The sequence below is a fragment of the Vombatus ursinus genome, unplaced genomic scaffold, assembly GCF_900497805.2.
Source record: "Vombatus ursinus unplaced genomic scaffold, bare-nosed wombat genome assembly UNPS02014946.1, whole genome shotgun sequence".
Lineage (NCBI taxonomy): Eukaryota > Metazoa > Chordata > Mammalia > Diprotodontia > Vombatidae > Vombatus > Vombatus ursinus.
The window spans coordinates 2,704,301-2,719,796 of NW_020954724.1; the positions used below are offsets into that span (position 1 = coordinate 2,704,301).

Here is a 15,496-nt window from a genome sequence, read left to right on the forward strand (position 1 = left end):
TTGTGCCTGAAGAGAAACAAGAAGGTTCTAGAGAGTAAGAAGGGACATAATGCACAACAAATCTGGAAAGGCAATTGGAAGCTAGGTTGTAAAGTGTTGGTATTTGGTTCTAAAGGTAGCAGGGAGCCACTGAAGTTTATTGAGTAAGGGAATAATATTGTCAGACCTATGCTGTAGGAAAATTCCTTTGGCAACTTTGGAAGGTCAACTGGGGAAGAGACCTGACCCAAAGAAGTCTAATGAGAAGATTATTGGAATGGCCCAGGTGAAGGTGATGAGGGCCTAAAAGAGGACTGGGGCCATGAACAAAGACATAAGAGAAGTTGTGGATATAAAACTGATAAAACTTAAAAATGTAGTTTTCGATATTGCCTGGGAGTTGATCCCAAGAGGGATAACTGCCTTGTCCAGTGTCACAAGCTCAGTGTATATGGGAAGTCACACAAATTCATGTCATCAAGATACTGAGGCCAGCCTTCCATCTACTCTGTCCTGCTGATCCTTTTACTTTTGCACAAACAGAATTGCCAGATGAAGAGAAGTTGATTGTAATCTGTTCTTACAGTTACCATTAAATCTGGGAGTTTTCTTCTCCAACTTTATTTTTCAAATTATATATTTTTGTGTTCCTCAAGAAAAAAAGTGTTAAAACATTCAGAAAAGAACAAAGAAAAGTTCAAATAAAAATGAATTTTCTGTATCTTCAGATGATAAGAAAACCTGTTTAACCTCATTTCCCCTAAGCATTCTCAAAAGAATTTTATCTACATAGGAAGAGATATAAGACAAGAGTTATTGTATAATGTTGTCTATAATTTGGAAGGGAAAAACATTATACATTGTCCCCATTTCTCTTAAAAAAAAATCCAAACCCTTCACTTGAAGATGCCATCCTCTTAAGCTATCATTTTATCCTGTCTTCCTTCAACAAAGAGCTAGAAAAAGCTATTTAGGCTTCTCAACCCTTTGCACTGTGGCTTCTCACCTTATCACTCATTAAACTGCTCTCTACATTACTAATGATCTATTAATTGCAATAGTTCACAGCACCTTACATAATCCTCTTTCATGTTGTGTGTGTGTGTGTGTGTGTGTGTGTGTGTGTGTTTTGTACACTGAAATGTTTGTTGGTTGGTTTACAATAAAAAACTTTTTTTTTTTAAGCAAATGGCCTTTTCACAGTGCTTACTCTTCTGAAGCTCTTAGGAACATCTGACACTTCTGATTACCCCCTCTTCCTAAATAAACTCCCATTCCAGAGTTTTCATGACGTGGCTCTCTCCTGGTTATCCTGCCTATCTGGCTGCTTCTCATTTTCCTTTCCTGGATCATCCCTATGCCACTTCCACATCCCTGTTTTGAGTTCCCCAGGACTCTGCCCTTTGTAGAAGAGCTCATCAACCATCATATTTTTAACGATTGTCTCTATGCAGATGATTCCCAAAACTGTATCTCTCCAGCTCATATCCTTCCTGAACTTCCTGCATAACCAGTTGCCTATTGGACATCTCCAACTGAATGCCCTGTAACACTTCTCAAACTCACCATTGAGTAGTGTCTGAAAAGTTCTGGACTTGGATTAAGAAAGACCTGGGTTCAAATCCTGTCTCTCACAACTACTTGCTATATAAAACTCTGGGTAAGTCACTTAACCCTCTGAACCTCTGTGTACTCATCCCTAAAATAAAGGACTTGGAATCAATGGTCTCTTCCAATTCTAAGCCTATGATTCCAAGACCTGTTTATTCCCTTCTTGTCATTTGTACTACCACCACTCTTGATCAGACACTCACCACCCTACTAGACTACTACAACAGCCTCCTAATTGGTCCCTCAGGATCCAGTCTCTCCTTTCCAATTCATCCTCCACACAGCTGTCAAATCTGTATTCTCAAAGCATTGGTTTCACCATCTCATTCCCCCTGCTCATGAAAATCCAGTGGTTCCTTCTGTTGTCTCCAAGCTCAAAAACAAACTACTTTGGCTTTTAAAGTCCTTTCTGATCTGCCTCCAGCTAACTTTTCCACATAGTACTCTCTTTCAAGGATGCTATGATCTAGCCAAACTGAACAATTTGCTGCTTCCCATTCACTTCATTCCATCTTCCATCTCTAATCCTTTGAGCAGGCTGTCTCACAAACCTGAAATGCACTCTCTCGTCACCTCTAATTCATAGGATCCCTCGCTTCCACCAGAGCTACAGTCCAGAAGCCAACCTCCTTCCTTAAGTATATCCCATCTGGACCCCTGCAGCTGCTTGCATAGTTATCAATTTTTACATGTTTCCTCCCAACAAAATACCTTTTTTAAGAGCAGGAACTATTTAATTTTTGAGGTTTTTTTTTTTTTTCATGTTGACACCTAGCACAGTGTCTGGCATATATATTCTTAATCTTAATTGCACTTGCTGAATTAATTAAAACAGAATGCATACTAAATCATTCAAAATGGCATTGATCAGTAGAACCAAGATAACAATATATTTAATGACCACATTCATTGTAAAAGAAAATCACAGTCAGATACCTCACAACTCTGATGAATGCAATGCCCAACTGTCACTTAGGCAGGCTTATGGTAAAGTAAAGCATGGCTCCCACTTCCTGGCAAGGAGATGGTGGATTATATGGGCAGAATGAAGTATACATTTTCTGTCACAGTCAAGTTATTGATTTGTTTCTCTAGGCTGTATTTATTTGTTATCAGGGAAGTGAGGAGGGGTGGCTAAGGTGGAGGGATCCATCATTGGAAGGCGATAGTGATGTAAAAAAGAAGAGGCTTAGTGAAACATTAAAGGGAATCTCAGTGGAAAGTTTCAAAGAATAAACTTTATAGATGGTGCTTGATTCTCCCACTTCCTTTCAATTAAAAATTACTTCTCAATTCTACAGAGGCCTAAAAAGCACTCTCATATTTTGTGGCCCATAACATCTACCAAGAAAAATACTGGGGGGGTGGGAAGCTTTTTATTTTATCACCTAGTTGTAAAGCCTGTGTGTAGCAAACTAAAGGTACTCTGGCAGCAGGCCTCTGGAGAAACAAGCAGGGGACACAAACGCACCCATACAGCAAAGCACTTATGTACAAAAGTACATCCTTAAGAAAAAGCAGTCCATTAAACCCACAGAAACCATTCAGGACAGTTCTGTTTTCAATTGCTTTGGATCATTTGAGAAGGAAAAAATAACCTCTATCTTGGCTTTCTCTGGGTAGACACATATCCAGAGCAGATTGACAAAAAAAAGTCACAGAGCTAAGTACGTTCTAATTGCCACTGCTGAATTTCTGCAAAAACCAAGCTGACACCTCCCAGGTGAAAGTAAAGCACTAACTGTGCCAGCAGATGCAATGGTAACAGCCTATTGCTCCAGCCATGTGGTGTCAGAGGATGAGGATCACTGGTCGGCAGACAGCAATGACCTAAGAAACCACATAGTCTAATCTCTTCATTTTAACTCACAGGAAATGAAGTTCCAGGGAGACTAAACTGTCAAAGCCCTTCTAAACACCTTCCCCCTCCCCACCTTTCCAATCCTCTTACACCTTACACTGCACCCAGTGACAAAGGCCTGCTTGCTGCTTCTTGAGCAAAACATTCCATTTCCCTTCCTAGCTTTCGGGGTTTTCTTTCACTTTCTAGTTTAAATCCTACCTTCTACCTCAAAATCTCTTAATTCTAGCTCTTTCCCTCGGTTATTTCCTATTTATCCTGCTTATAGCTTGTTTGTACATAGCTGTTTGCCTATTGTCCTCCCACCCCACACCCCACCCCCCATCCCCGGTTAGAAAGTGAGCTCCTGGAGGGTAAGTCCTGTCTTTTGCCTTTCTCTGTATCCGCAGAACTTAGCAGAAGCCCTGGCACATTAGAGCAATTTAATACATGTTTCCTGACTTACTGACTTGTCCAAGGCAACAAAAACCAGTGAGCCTCTGAGGTAGGATCTGAAGCCAGGGTACACTGACTACAAAGTTAGGGCTGTTCATCCAAAACTATAACTGCCTCTTTACTTTGGGAAGCATTCTGTCAGACATGGCATGGCAAGACTGAAGTCTGCCAGCTGAGAAACCAATCTCCTCACAAAGTACAGTTATGAGACCGCACAGTAAGGGGATCACCTCTTAGGTCTACTCCTAGGATGAAACACTGGTTGTATGAATAGAAACTATGAAGCAAGGTTGCACTTCAAAGCAAAAGAATGAACTGCATCTTTCTACATGTTGCAACAGTGAATTCTGAAAAAAGCAATTCAGAACCCAGTTAGTTGTTCTTGAAAGTTAACACAGGAAACATCATGTTGTAGTGGAAAGGAAATAGATGGGAGTTAGGTGGCATGGGTTCTAGTACCAGGCCTGCCATTGGCTAGTTGTGTAATCTGGGTGTGTCACACCCACTCTAAATCTCAATTTCTTCATCTGTAAAATTAGAATGGGTTGAGCTAGATCAGGGACATCCAATTTTTTTTCCCACATGTTTAGAAATCTATGTGTGTAGTCTGTATCCTTTTAAAAACAACTAACAATGACACACAGCCTGTTAGTTGTTTTAAAATATGGATTTCTGAGCTCACTGCCCCTCCTCCCAGTAATACAAAAGCAATACGCAAGAGAATTTGAGTGGCAGCTGACCTGTAGAACATTCCTTGGGGCTACTGTCCCAGATAAACTACTAGATTGCAGGAAACTTCTTACATAATTATCTGTGCCTAAAACATTGTTCTAAAGGGCCTAGAAAATTCATTTAAGCCACTTTCTACCAGCTCATCTTTTCATCTCAGTATTTAAAACTTTGTTATAAATTTTATGATTATTGGGTAAAAAGTATGAGACAGTGGAAGACCACAAGATTTGGAGTCAGAAGACCTGGGTTTGAATTCTGTCACTTACAACCTGTGTGACCTTAGGCAGATCACTTCATCTTTCTATGGCCCAATTTTGCCATCTGTGAAACGAGAGTGATCACTAAGGTTCCTTCCTTTCAGCTCTAAAATTCCACGATCTGTGATCGTGTGGTGTTAACAATTACTGTAACATTTAGAAACTGCCCACATTGTTTTCTTCTGGCTGATTCAATATTTTTATCTAAGGATATGTGGTTTTGTAGCAACTGGGAAGAACTGATGGGAAAAAAAGAGAAGAAAGCAATAATGAGTCTTTTGAAATGTGTGGGCAAAGATGAAGTTTTGAAAACTTTGAATAAGGAGAAATATTAACATCCCCAAATTCACCTTCCCAGAGAGATCAAGCATACATTTTCTCTAAGTCACAAAATTTACATTGTATCCAAGTACAGTGCTGGGGTGCTCTAGTAGAATTAATATTTCAAGAAAAATGTGGGGAGGAAAACTGCATTGAATATTTCTAAAATGCTAGATCTTTTCAGGCACTTTCAAACCACACAATCCCTCTTCACATTAACACTGCTTCATTGGTTAATACCTCTATCCTCTCTTTTTTAAGTTTAAGAAACTAGAATACAAGGAGACTAAATGACTTAGTTAATGATATGCAGTCAAGTAAGGTCAAAGGCTGAATTAGAACCTAGGTCTTTGGTCCATTGAAAACTATATTATTGCCTCCTTTGTGCAAGGTAGGGTATAATCTGTCTATCCACTTTGGTATAAAGCAAAAGCCTATGCAAACAGAGTGAACAGCGTGGCAGTCTTCATACACTTCAAAGCCACACTCATAGTATCATGGATGATTCTTAGAAGCAACTAAGTGGTCAACCTCTATTACTACAAAGTGATGAAAACTGTGTCTCCATTAGAAATTAGTACAATTGACATAAGCTTTACAATGCTAAAAATCATAGGGTTAAAATGAATAAATCTAAATATTTCAAGTTTGTCCATGTTAGCTCTTCTCTGATCTCCTCTGAAACTCCTCTTTCTGATAAAATACATCCACATATACATGCACATAAACACAATTTGCACTTATATTTAAGACAGCAAAGCAGCACGTTGTATGTAATCAGGACAGGATCATTAAGCAATAAAACTGACCAGGAAACAGAAAGTGACCAGAACCTGCTGCTGGGTACGATTAAATTTGACTAAGAGAAAACTAAAAGGAAAACCAGAGAACAAGCAAATGATGGGGCCAGTCTCAGACAACCAGGGCTACTTCCTCCTTTCTCCCTAAGCTCATCACTGTTTTAGAAAAGGGTATTTCAGATAGCACAAAGCAATGTGCCTATTTCTGTTTTTTGTCTTTCAGTGTTACAAGAGCCCTGTAGAGGGTCTTTGTTTAAAATAACCTGCAGGAGTCAGCAATCAGATGAAATAAAGGTTTATTTAAGAAGCTCAAATTGCATTTATAAATATTCTCTCCAAGATCCAGCTTGAGATGGCAAATCCCAACACTAATATTCAAAAGAGTAACCCGAGATACCTAGAGATTAAATGATGCACTTTCAGCTGAAACTCAGACCTTCTAAAGAAATGCTGTCGTTGTTTAAATAGAACATTAAAATTTCAAAACAAAGGCACTCAGGAAACAAACATCCAGTCCCCACAGCAATATTAACTCGGCTATATTGCATTTGCTGGACATAACATTTTACCTGGCACTTAGCCCACTGAATGAATGCAAATATTTAATGCCTTCAGCGTGAGCAAATAAAAAGAATTAAAAGGCTACCTACTGGAAATCACATGGCATTAAGATGGTTCTCAATACTTGTGTACATAGTTCTTACTAACATCAACAGTCAGGTCATGGTCACAATTATGACAGCAGAATGACTACCATTAACACACTTGTTTTACTTCTATCTCTAGTGCCCAGAGCACAGTAGGTACTTAATAAATACTCCTTGACTGATAAATTGCTTCTTTTCTTTTCACTGTGCTGAGGACTGTAACAAAATTATCTTCTTTCTGCTGTTGTCCATTTCCAAAAAGGACAACCCAATACAGGAAATTTAATGTTATGTCAGCCTTGCTTAAGGTATTCAGATAGAGAAATCCAGCCTCTGAACCAGTACTTGTGATAAGTTAGAAACACGGAAAAGACATGAAGGAGGGTATTATTCAACTTCTGCTTTGAGTCCATTTAATTAATTAAATTTGCCCCACTATGAATTAGAACATAGGACCACAAATCAAGTATGACTGAAAAGGACCTCAATAGCCCCCTAGTAGTCCAGCCTCCCTCATCTTACAGGGGAGACAAAGAGGTTAAGTGACTTCTACAAGGTTATATAGGTAGTAAGCATCAGAGGTGAACCCAGGACTTCTGAATTTAGTCAATTCATAGTCAAATCTTTCTACTGGACCACAATGTCTCCTGAATGATTCATACCAACTTTTCATGACTTCTCTCCACCTCTTGTTATTTGTATTTTTCCCAAATCTCAATATCTCAGTGATAACCATGACCCATCAAAAGGCCTACCAAGACTGAAAGGAGAATTCAAGACCCTTGGGAGGCAATGGGGGAAGAGGGTGAAAAGGAAGAATTGTCATTCCCACATATCCATCCCTGTTCTTAATAAAAGAACAAAAGGGGAAAACTGGTAGTCACATAAACAAAAATGAAAAGGGAGGCAGAAGGCAGGCAGAAAATAACCAAGTAAAAAGAGAAGAAATAAAGTCAGACATGGGAAAGGGGAAATTTTAAATATGATAAGAGTATCACCTGGGAAAAGGCAGGGAAAGACCAATTATGACGTTCACTGAATTAGCTACAATGATCCACTGTCAATCATTTGTTAACCTGCTGGTCAATATTTCTCTTTATATACTCATAAATACACAAAGTTAAACTAAGAAATCAGTAGGAATGCACACTCCCTGTTTTCTATAATCAGGTGAGTTGTACTAATTCATCTAATACTCATCTGTTCTGTGCTTGGGTAGAACAGTGTGTACCTTTCAAATTGCCGATAAGGATCTGTGCCTGTGAACCATATTCACTGTGGAAAATGATCTGGCCTCTACTGGGACTAAATCTTAGCTTCCATAGTACTATACCTACACAGCTTTACAGATATATAACCAGATCTATGATTGCATTGCTATAGGGAGCTCCCAGGGAAGAATTTCTTTGACCAATGCAGATCAGTACCTTTCCAGCAGTGTATGATCAGAGAGTTGTCTAGGGGTATTGTGAGAATAAATGACATGCCTAGGACACTATAATCAATATGAGTCAGAAGAGGGACTTGAACTCCGCTCTCCCTGACTGGGGAGAGGCCAGGTCTCTATCCACTATACCATACTGCCTGTATGTATACAATGACTGTAGTTCTCACTATTTCTGAGGAAAATTCAACCCACATACAACAGGCAGCACAAAATGGAGGCCAAAAAAAAAAATCCCAGAAACCACTGCAGCTAGATTCTTGGACTCCAGTGCTATGCAAAGCAACACAGTATCCTAGCTCCATGACAATTTAGGGCAGTAGTGTCAAAGTCAAATAGAAAGAGATCCTGCTGGGCAGCATAATGATTTAGAAAGCCACAAATTAACATAATCTATGTTGTATTGCACTTTTATTTACTTTGTTAAGCATTTCCCAATTACATTTTAACCTGTTTTGGCTCCATTTGTAGTTTTGGGGCAGCTTGTGGCCAGTGGGCTGAAAATCTGACACTTCTGGTTTAAGGTACGAGACAGGAGCATTTAACAAAACAGCAACAAATAATACAGGGAAAAACAATATGGGGAGGGGGGGGAGAATTAATATGAAAGGGAAGAGGAAAAGTGAATAAGAGGTTGTTGGTTAAGCTGACAGATATGCCTACTATGTTCTGATGTCTATAAAATCTTTATGAGAATGATCTGTGTCTATATAGAGGATATCCTTGTTAAAGTATGAGAAGGGAAGGGATAGGCTTTTGCTGATAATTCTGTGCAGCAGACCACATGTTGCCAATCACTAAGCAGTCTAGCAGGTACAAAGAAGACAAGATGTATTTATTATCTTCTGATTAAAAAAAGCATTTGATTTGGTAGGGCAATTTATAGCCTTACAGGCTCTATTTCTACAAGGTGTCCTTCAAGCATATTTTAAGATGATAACAAGAAGCCTGGATAGTTGCAACCACAGTGATAATTTTGCTCAGTGACGCTCTGATTATCGATGATAAACAAGTCAGAGATGAGGGAGCACACTACACCTTTGCATGCTCACCAAGGTTTACACTACTGTCATGGAGTTCACCCGGCAAAGGGTCCAAATAAGGCACAGATTTCCTGTAGATGGCAAGGTGTCATCTACATGCTACTGTTTGTAGATGATAGATAGTGCACTGATGGCATCATCTTACAACACTACAGGTCTCCTTAATGAGATCTATAACCATTCAAAAAAGATTAGCCTTGTAAGTCACACAAGAAAAAAACAAGTTGATGAAGAATAGATATTGTCTAGAGGAAGACAGGTGGTTAGATGGACAGCCCATTGTGTTAGTCAATGAATATATCAGGCAAGCATTGCAGCTCAGCAATGAGCCAGTCCCAGGACAGAATACAAGGAAGAGTGTGGCCTGGGTTATATTTGAATAATTAAGTAGCACTTTCAATATCCTCTAAGATGTCCCCTGACATAAAAATTCAGTTTTTTTTTAAAAACACACTGATATTTCCCCCACAGATGGCTTCAAATTAAGGATAGCTAAAGAATCAAAATACAGACTGATGTAAAAGGCAAGGGAGAGATGAATGGTGCATGTAAGTAGACAAAAGCAGCTAGAGATTACTTGAGGACATCAAAGAGCAATAAAGATGTAAGCAAGGCAATGTGATATTGGAAAAGGTGGGTTGGTCAAGTATGAAGGGTGAGGGATAATAATATATGGCCAACCTAAGCTCGAAGCTAGTATTCATGAAATGTTAAAAATCAAGAGGGGGATGTTAGTTAAATTTTCCTTGGAAATTTATGGGAGGGTATGGACAAAAATCACACAGGATTAAGAAAGCATTGATGGGCTGTGATTTCTACCAGCTGAGAAATTACTCACAACAGACCATGAAGGTACTAAGGTATGCACAAAGATACTTACGTAACCACATTCTCAATACTGCACTGAAGTTCTATTGTTTAAACTCTTCAAAGGATCATAGATTTAGAGTGGTAAGGACCATTTCAGCTCATCTAGTCCAACACCCTTATTTTGCAGATGAGGATACTGGCCCAAAGACATTAAGTGACTTCCCTAAGGTCACATAGATAATAAGTATTAGACATAAGATTTGAACCCATGGTGTTCTCTGACTCTACTCCTCCAAACTCCAGCCCTCATTCCACTGTACCATGCTGCCTACCTACTGCCACTCTATTATGCTGGTAAAGTTTATAGAGTAAGAAAACAATTCTAATCTGGGTTCCAGTTATAGAACCTAAGGATACTTAACAATATCCCAGATGTTTCCACTAATTGTGTGACTGACCAAATCAGACACTTAGGGCCTCAGTTTCCTTGTCTATAAAATTATTTCTGAGGTCTCTTCAAGCAATAAAATATATGACTATGTCAAGTGAGCGTTTCTCCTTTTCTCTAGCATACACTGTCTAGACATTACAGGCATTTTCACTGACTATCTGTCATGCTTGGAAGGCTCTTCTTCTTCATCTCTACCTGCTAGCTTCGTACGAGTCCCAGCAAAAATCTCATTTTCTATAGGAAACCTAGGTGATCCCCTTAATTTTAGTACCTTCCCTTGCTGATTAATTCCAATTTACCCTGTATGCATCTTGCTTTTACGTAGTTGTCTGTATGAACAACTTGAGAGCAGGGACTGTCTTTTGTCATTCTTGGTATCCCTAGATCTTAGCACAGTGCCTGGTATATAGCAGCCACTTAAATAAATGTTTGTCTGAAAAGGAGATAATACATCCCACAGAGCACTTTTCAAACTTTAAAATGCAATGGAAGTGTCAATTATGATTATTAAAAAGGAAAATGTCAAACCTTAAAAAAAATGCTAAATATCATGCCTTTCCCATCTTTAGGAAAGAATATAAGTCAGTAATTCCACAGCTTTAAATCCAGTAAATCTTTGTTTTCCCCTTTGAAAAAAGTGATAAGAGGTAAGGCATCCATCACATACAGCTATTTGATAGCTATATTTTTGCTGTATTTTGAAAGAAAATGGCTTAGCAATAATTTTCATTTCAGTTAAGACACATCTTTTCATCACTGGCTCTACCCCAAAACTCACCTGCAAGACATCAGGAAAATTTATAAAATGTGACAGCTATTTTTTTTTTATTAATACTGTCATTGCAGGTGTAAATCATTCATGATATTTAGCACTTTTTAAGGAAATCCTTGCCTAAGTTTTCCCCTGGCACTATCGCTATGACAACAAAGAATATACACTAAATCTTTTGCACATATACCGATTCCTGCATGTGGTCCAGGAAAGCCCAGAATGGTCTCTCTCTCTCCTGCTTCTCAAATTCTTGGTGACAATAAAAAAAGCATTTTTTTCCATGCTATCCTATACATTAGGAGTTATTTCCACTGTGGAATAATAATATGAATTCCCAGAATCACAATATTTGGCTAAGAAATTGAAAACACTACTGGACCCCTGGTATGGCTGACAGCACTTGATAACTGATATGATAGCACCAATAATACTGGCTGTCTTAATTGTTACCATTCCTTTCATTGCACTGGCTATGCTTTTAGGATTTAAATAGCTAAACAAAACTTTCACTACCTGAATTAAGAACACTCCCCTGGAAATCATACTAAACTGAAAAACTATAAATTCAACTTGTTTCCAGGCAACCATCCAAATAGATTAACTTTCAGAAAAAAAAACTTCCAAAAAATAACCTACTTTGCTTTTAAGGATCATTTAAATCCTCAATAGTAAATGAAATACACACCCAATTTGAAATAAAATGGAAACTATGTTTTTTTTAAAAAAAGATATAAAAAGCTATACTTTCTAAAATATACAGAATTTAAAACCTAGCAGGAAGAATTCAATCAGCCAAGAATATGTAGGAGTGTGAAAATATCTCTTGCTTTTAAACACTGGGTGATAAATTGCATTTGTGTGAAAATATCACCTCTCCAGCTCTTCTTACTTTAATTTAAAATTAGCTTTCAGGGCATCAACTAAACAGACAATGGAGAGCGGCTGACATAATGAGTAAACAAACCTTTAAAAAAAACATTTTTTAAAGAAAAAAAGCTTTCCCAGCTATTAAAAAAAAGAGGGATTACTTAAAAGCTAAGTTGCAAAATGCTAAAAGATTAACCTCACCAAAATATATCTTGCCTAAAGGAATCTCTGGAAATAAAAAGCAGGTTAAGATTTCTTTGACAAGTCTCAGGATTAAACCTCAAACTAATTGAACACACACAGAGGTACACACACAAACTGGCTCCTGGGATTTTATGAATTATTAAACAATAAAAAAGAGAACTAACATCAACATCACAAAAATCAACCTAACCATCCCCATCTGGATTTATGGCCTAAACAAATAAATGAATCAGATAGAGTCCATAAATCATGTATTTACGTTTTGCTTTATTTTCAGCAGGTGATTAAAGTCCTGGGGGTCATAACAAAGAAACCCATTCTAAGTATGCAATGAGACCTACAAAGTAAACCTTTTTTTTTTTAAAGAAAAAGAAAAAAATCTTTTTCACCTTCACTACCTCACCTTATCCATCATCACAGCAGGAAGATCCCTGGTCATTTTCAGTAACACATAATGTTTTCTGGCTTAACAGCAGTCTCGATTGTGTTTCACGTAGGGCTACTGGTTTGCTTTCCACATCATAAATTGGACTATTTCATTTGCAATCTTAATGCCTTTTAAAAAAATTTCCAATGTCCATAAAAACCTAGAGATCAAAATCTAGCAACTGCAGAAGTAGAAATCCTCCTACTTCTCTCCCAAATCCTCACTTCTCTTGCATATTTCTCCTTTCAGTCCTTGTTACCGCCGTGCACCCACTACCTCCCAGGCCCCCGCTACCCCCACCCCTTCCTTTATCCCTCCCTACACCAGTGGTAAGATTCTAAGGGAGTGAAATAACATTGAGCAGGCTAGCTAGGGAAAGTTGAAAAGATTTTAGCTGTTTACTCTTGGCCCCGTCCCCTGTTTCTGACTGAAATGTAAGCTCGGTTTAAGAAGTAAGAAACAAGAAGGAAGACTGCATGGTACAAAACAGAAGAGTTGACAGAGATTTTTATTTCCTTCACTTAATCAGAACCCCACACTAGAAATAACTAAAGTGAGAGAGGGGCGAAAGGCAAGCAGGCAGAGCCGTCCTTTTTTTTTTTTTTTTTTTTTTTTTTTTTTAAACAGGCTCCATGCTGCTCTCCTCAAATATTGAAAACATTTTCCACCCATTACGTGGGGTTCAGCTCTATTCAACCGCAGGGGCTTGTCACCTGCTCTGATTTCCACCCACAAGGTAAAAAGATGCAGACGGAGGAGGAGAGGGGCAGGTATCACGGGGCATGTAGAAAAAAACGAAGGCGATTTAATGTCAAAACCTCGTTCTGAGACCGTCAAAGCCTGTCTCTGTCTCTGTTAGTCTCTCCCCCGCCCCAGCTTGTCAGCACTCAAAAAGGGGGAATAGGGAAGGGTGAGGAGGGGGTTTCAAGGAGTCAAAGGAAGTGCCAATGCCCGGGCACTGGCAGACCCAAGCCCAACCCACCCGTGGATTTCTGTAGTGACTTTCCCCAGAGGCATCTCCAAGCATCCTCAAACACACAATAGGCAGCTGCACACCTGTCCTATACCTAACCATGGATCGTCCTCTTCCCCATCTCCTTCTCCAAAGATTTCTAAGATCCCTGGCTAGGTGACAAGCGACCACATCTAAGGCTCGCCCATACATACATATACATACATATACACATACACATACACACACCACAAACACGCGCGGCAGAGATACAAACAATAGGGGGTCAAGTTCGCTGGGAAATACAACACAATTCACCCTCGCCCAAACCAGCAGGGGTTGGGGGGAGTGGGAAGAGTTGGGGGAGAACAGGAGGAGGGCGTGCAAAGAGGGTGGGACCCGGGAAAGCAAGCTTAGAGAAAGGGTGCAGAAGGCTTGAGGGGAGGGCTCCCGAGAGGTGCCCCGCAGGGGAGGCTCGCCAAGGAAGGCAGGAGGAAAGGAAGGGGTGCTTTCCAGCTGCAGGGGAAGATCGGGAGCAACCCTCGGCCACCTCCCGCCCCATCCCTCCGGTTGCAGGGGTGTGGCGTGGGGACGAAAGGTATTCCCGGGAGGGAGGAAGGTTTCAGAGCCTGGTATACCGCGGAACCCGCCACCTTAAGCCCCAGCACCCCGCACCGCCACCCGCAACGCGCCAGCCCCAGGAGCTTGGTTACCGCCGCCGCCGCCGCTGCCGGGGCTCCCGCTGGGTCCTCCGTGGTGCGGGAGAAGTCGGGCTCGCAGCTCGCCCCGTCCGTCGCCATCTTCCTGCTCTAGCGGATCTGAATGCAAGCACCGAGCTGCAGCTCCCCAGCTCAGCCCCCTCGCTCTGCACGGGAGGTGCTTAACCCCCTGCGCGCCGGAGAGCCGGGCACTCAGTCTAGCCGAGAGGAGAGGAAAGAGTCGGGAGCGCCGTGCTCTGCACACCTCCCCAGCTCCGCACCCCCAGTCCGCAAAGCACAGCACACTCCTCCCCTCGCCTGCCCGCCCCCGCCGCGCTTTAACCCGCTGCGCGCTGGAGTCCAGCCCAGCGCGGCACCCTGTGCCAGGGAGGGGCCCGCGGCAGGGCGCAGGCGGACACCCCCGCTTTCTCGTGCTGCGAGCCTCACTTCTTTCCGGCTCCAGAAAACCACGCCGCCAGGCATCCCGGTGGAAGGGTCTCTGGGGAGGGTGGGTGACCTTGATCGTATACCCGCCTCCTCAGTTTGAAAGACAATCCAAGTCTTTCCAAAGCACACCCCCACTCCTTTCTCTTCGCAGTGAAACAGATTGGAGATAAGCAGGGCTCTGGGGTTATGGGTCTATCCTCTAGGCAGATGGGGGAATCTGAGGCACGGAATATAAACTGTCAATACATCCCTACGCGACAACGCTGCAGAGTGAAAACTCAGTTTCAGGTCTCCCAAATCTTATCTCCGAGCTAGGTCGTGAGTAATCGCCTTCCGTCCCCAACTGGGATAAAGCACTGTTTTCATCTTCAGCAATTTCCTTTTATCCTTCCGACAAAAGTCACTTGTCAAATCTCCTATCTCTCAAACGATCGACTATTTCCCTATTCCAAATGGCCACCAATTTTAAACCGAAGATTTTCTCTCCTGGTCTCCTATTCATAGTATCTTGGATTTAAAACTGTAAGGACCCTCAGAGAGCATCTATTCCAACCCCCTCGTTTTAGTGATCAAGAAGTAGGGCCCAGAGATGCAGTGACTTGCCCAAGGTCACACAGGTAGTAAATGAAGAAGAATTTGAACCACGGTCCTCCGACTTTAAAACCAGTGGACTTTCCACTGCGTTGATTAACCATTCCACTGCTGCCCATCCCACTTCATTCTTGACTGTGCTGCAGT

At 40.8% G+C, this 15,496-nt stretch overlaps 1 protein-coding gene across 1 annotated transcript in view; it reads right to left on the bottom strand.

Annotated features, from left to right (window-relative positions):
• CTTNBP2 (cortactin binding protein 2) overlaps nucleotides 1-14,413 on the bottom strand; it is a 196,785-nt gene extending 182,372 nt beyond the window's left edge. Inside the window, exon 1 of the mRNA XM_027845036.1 lies at nucleotides 14,327-14,413. Within this exon, the coding sequence (XP_027700837.1) occupies nucleotides 14,327-14,413 (87 nt within the window). The remainder of the gene's footprint in view (nucleotides 1-14,326) is intronic.
• Nucleotides 14,414-15,496: the final 1,083 nt, after the last annotated feature.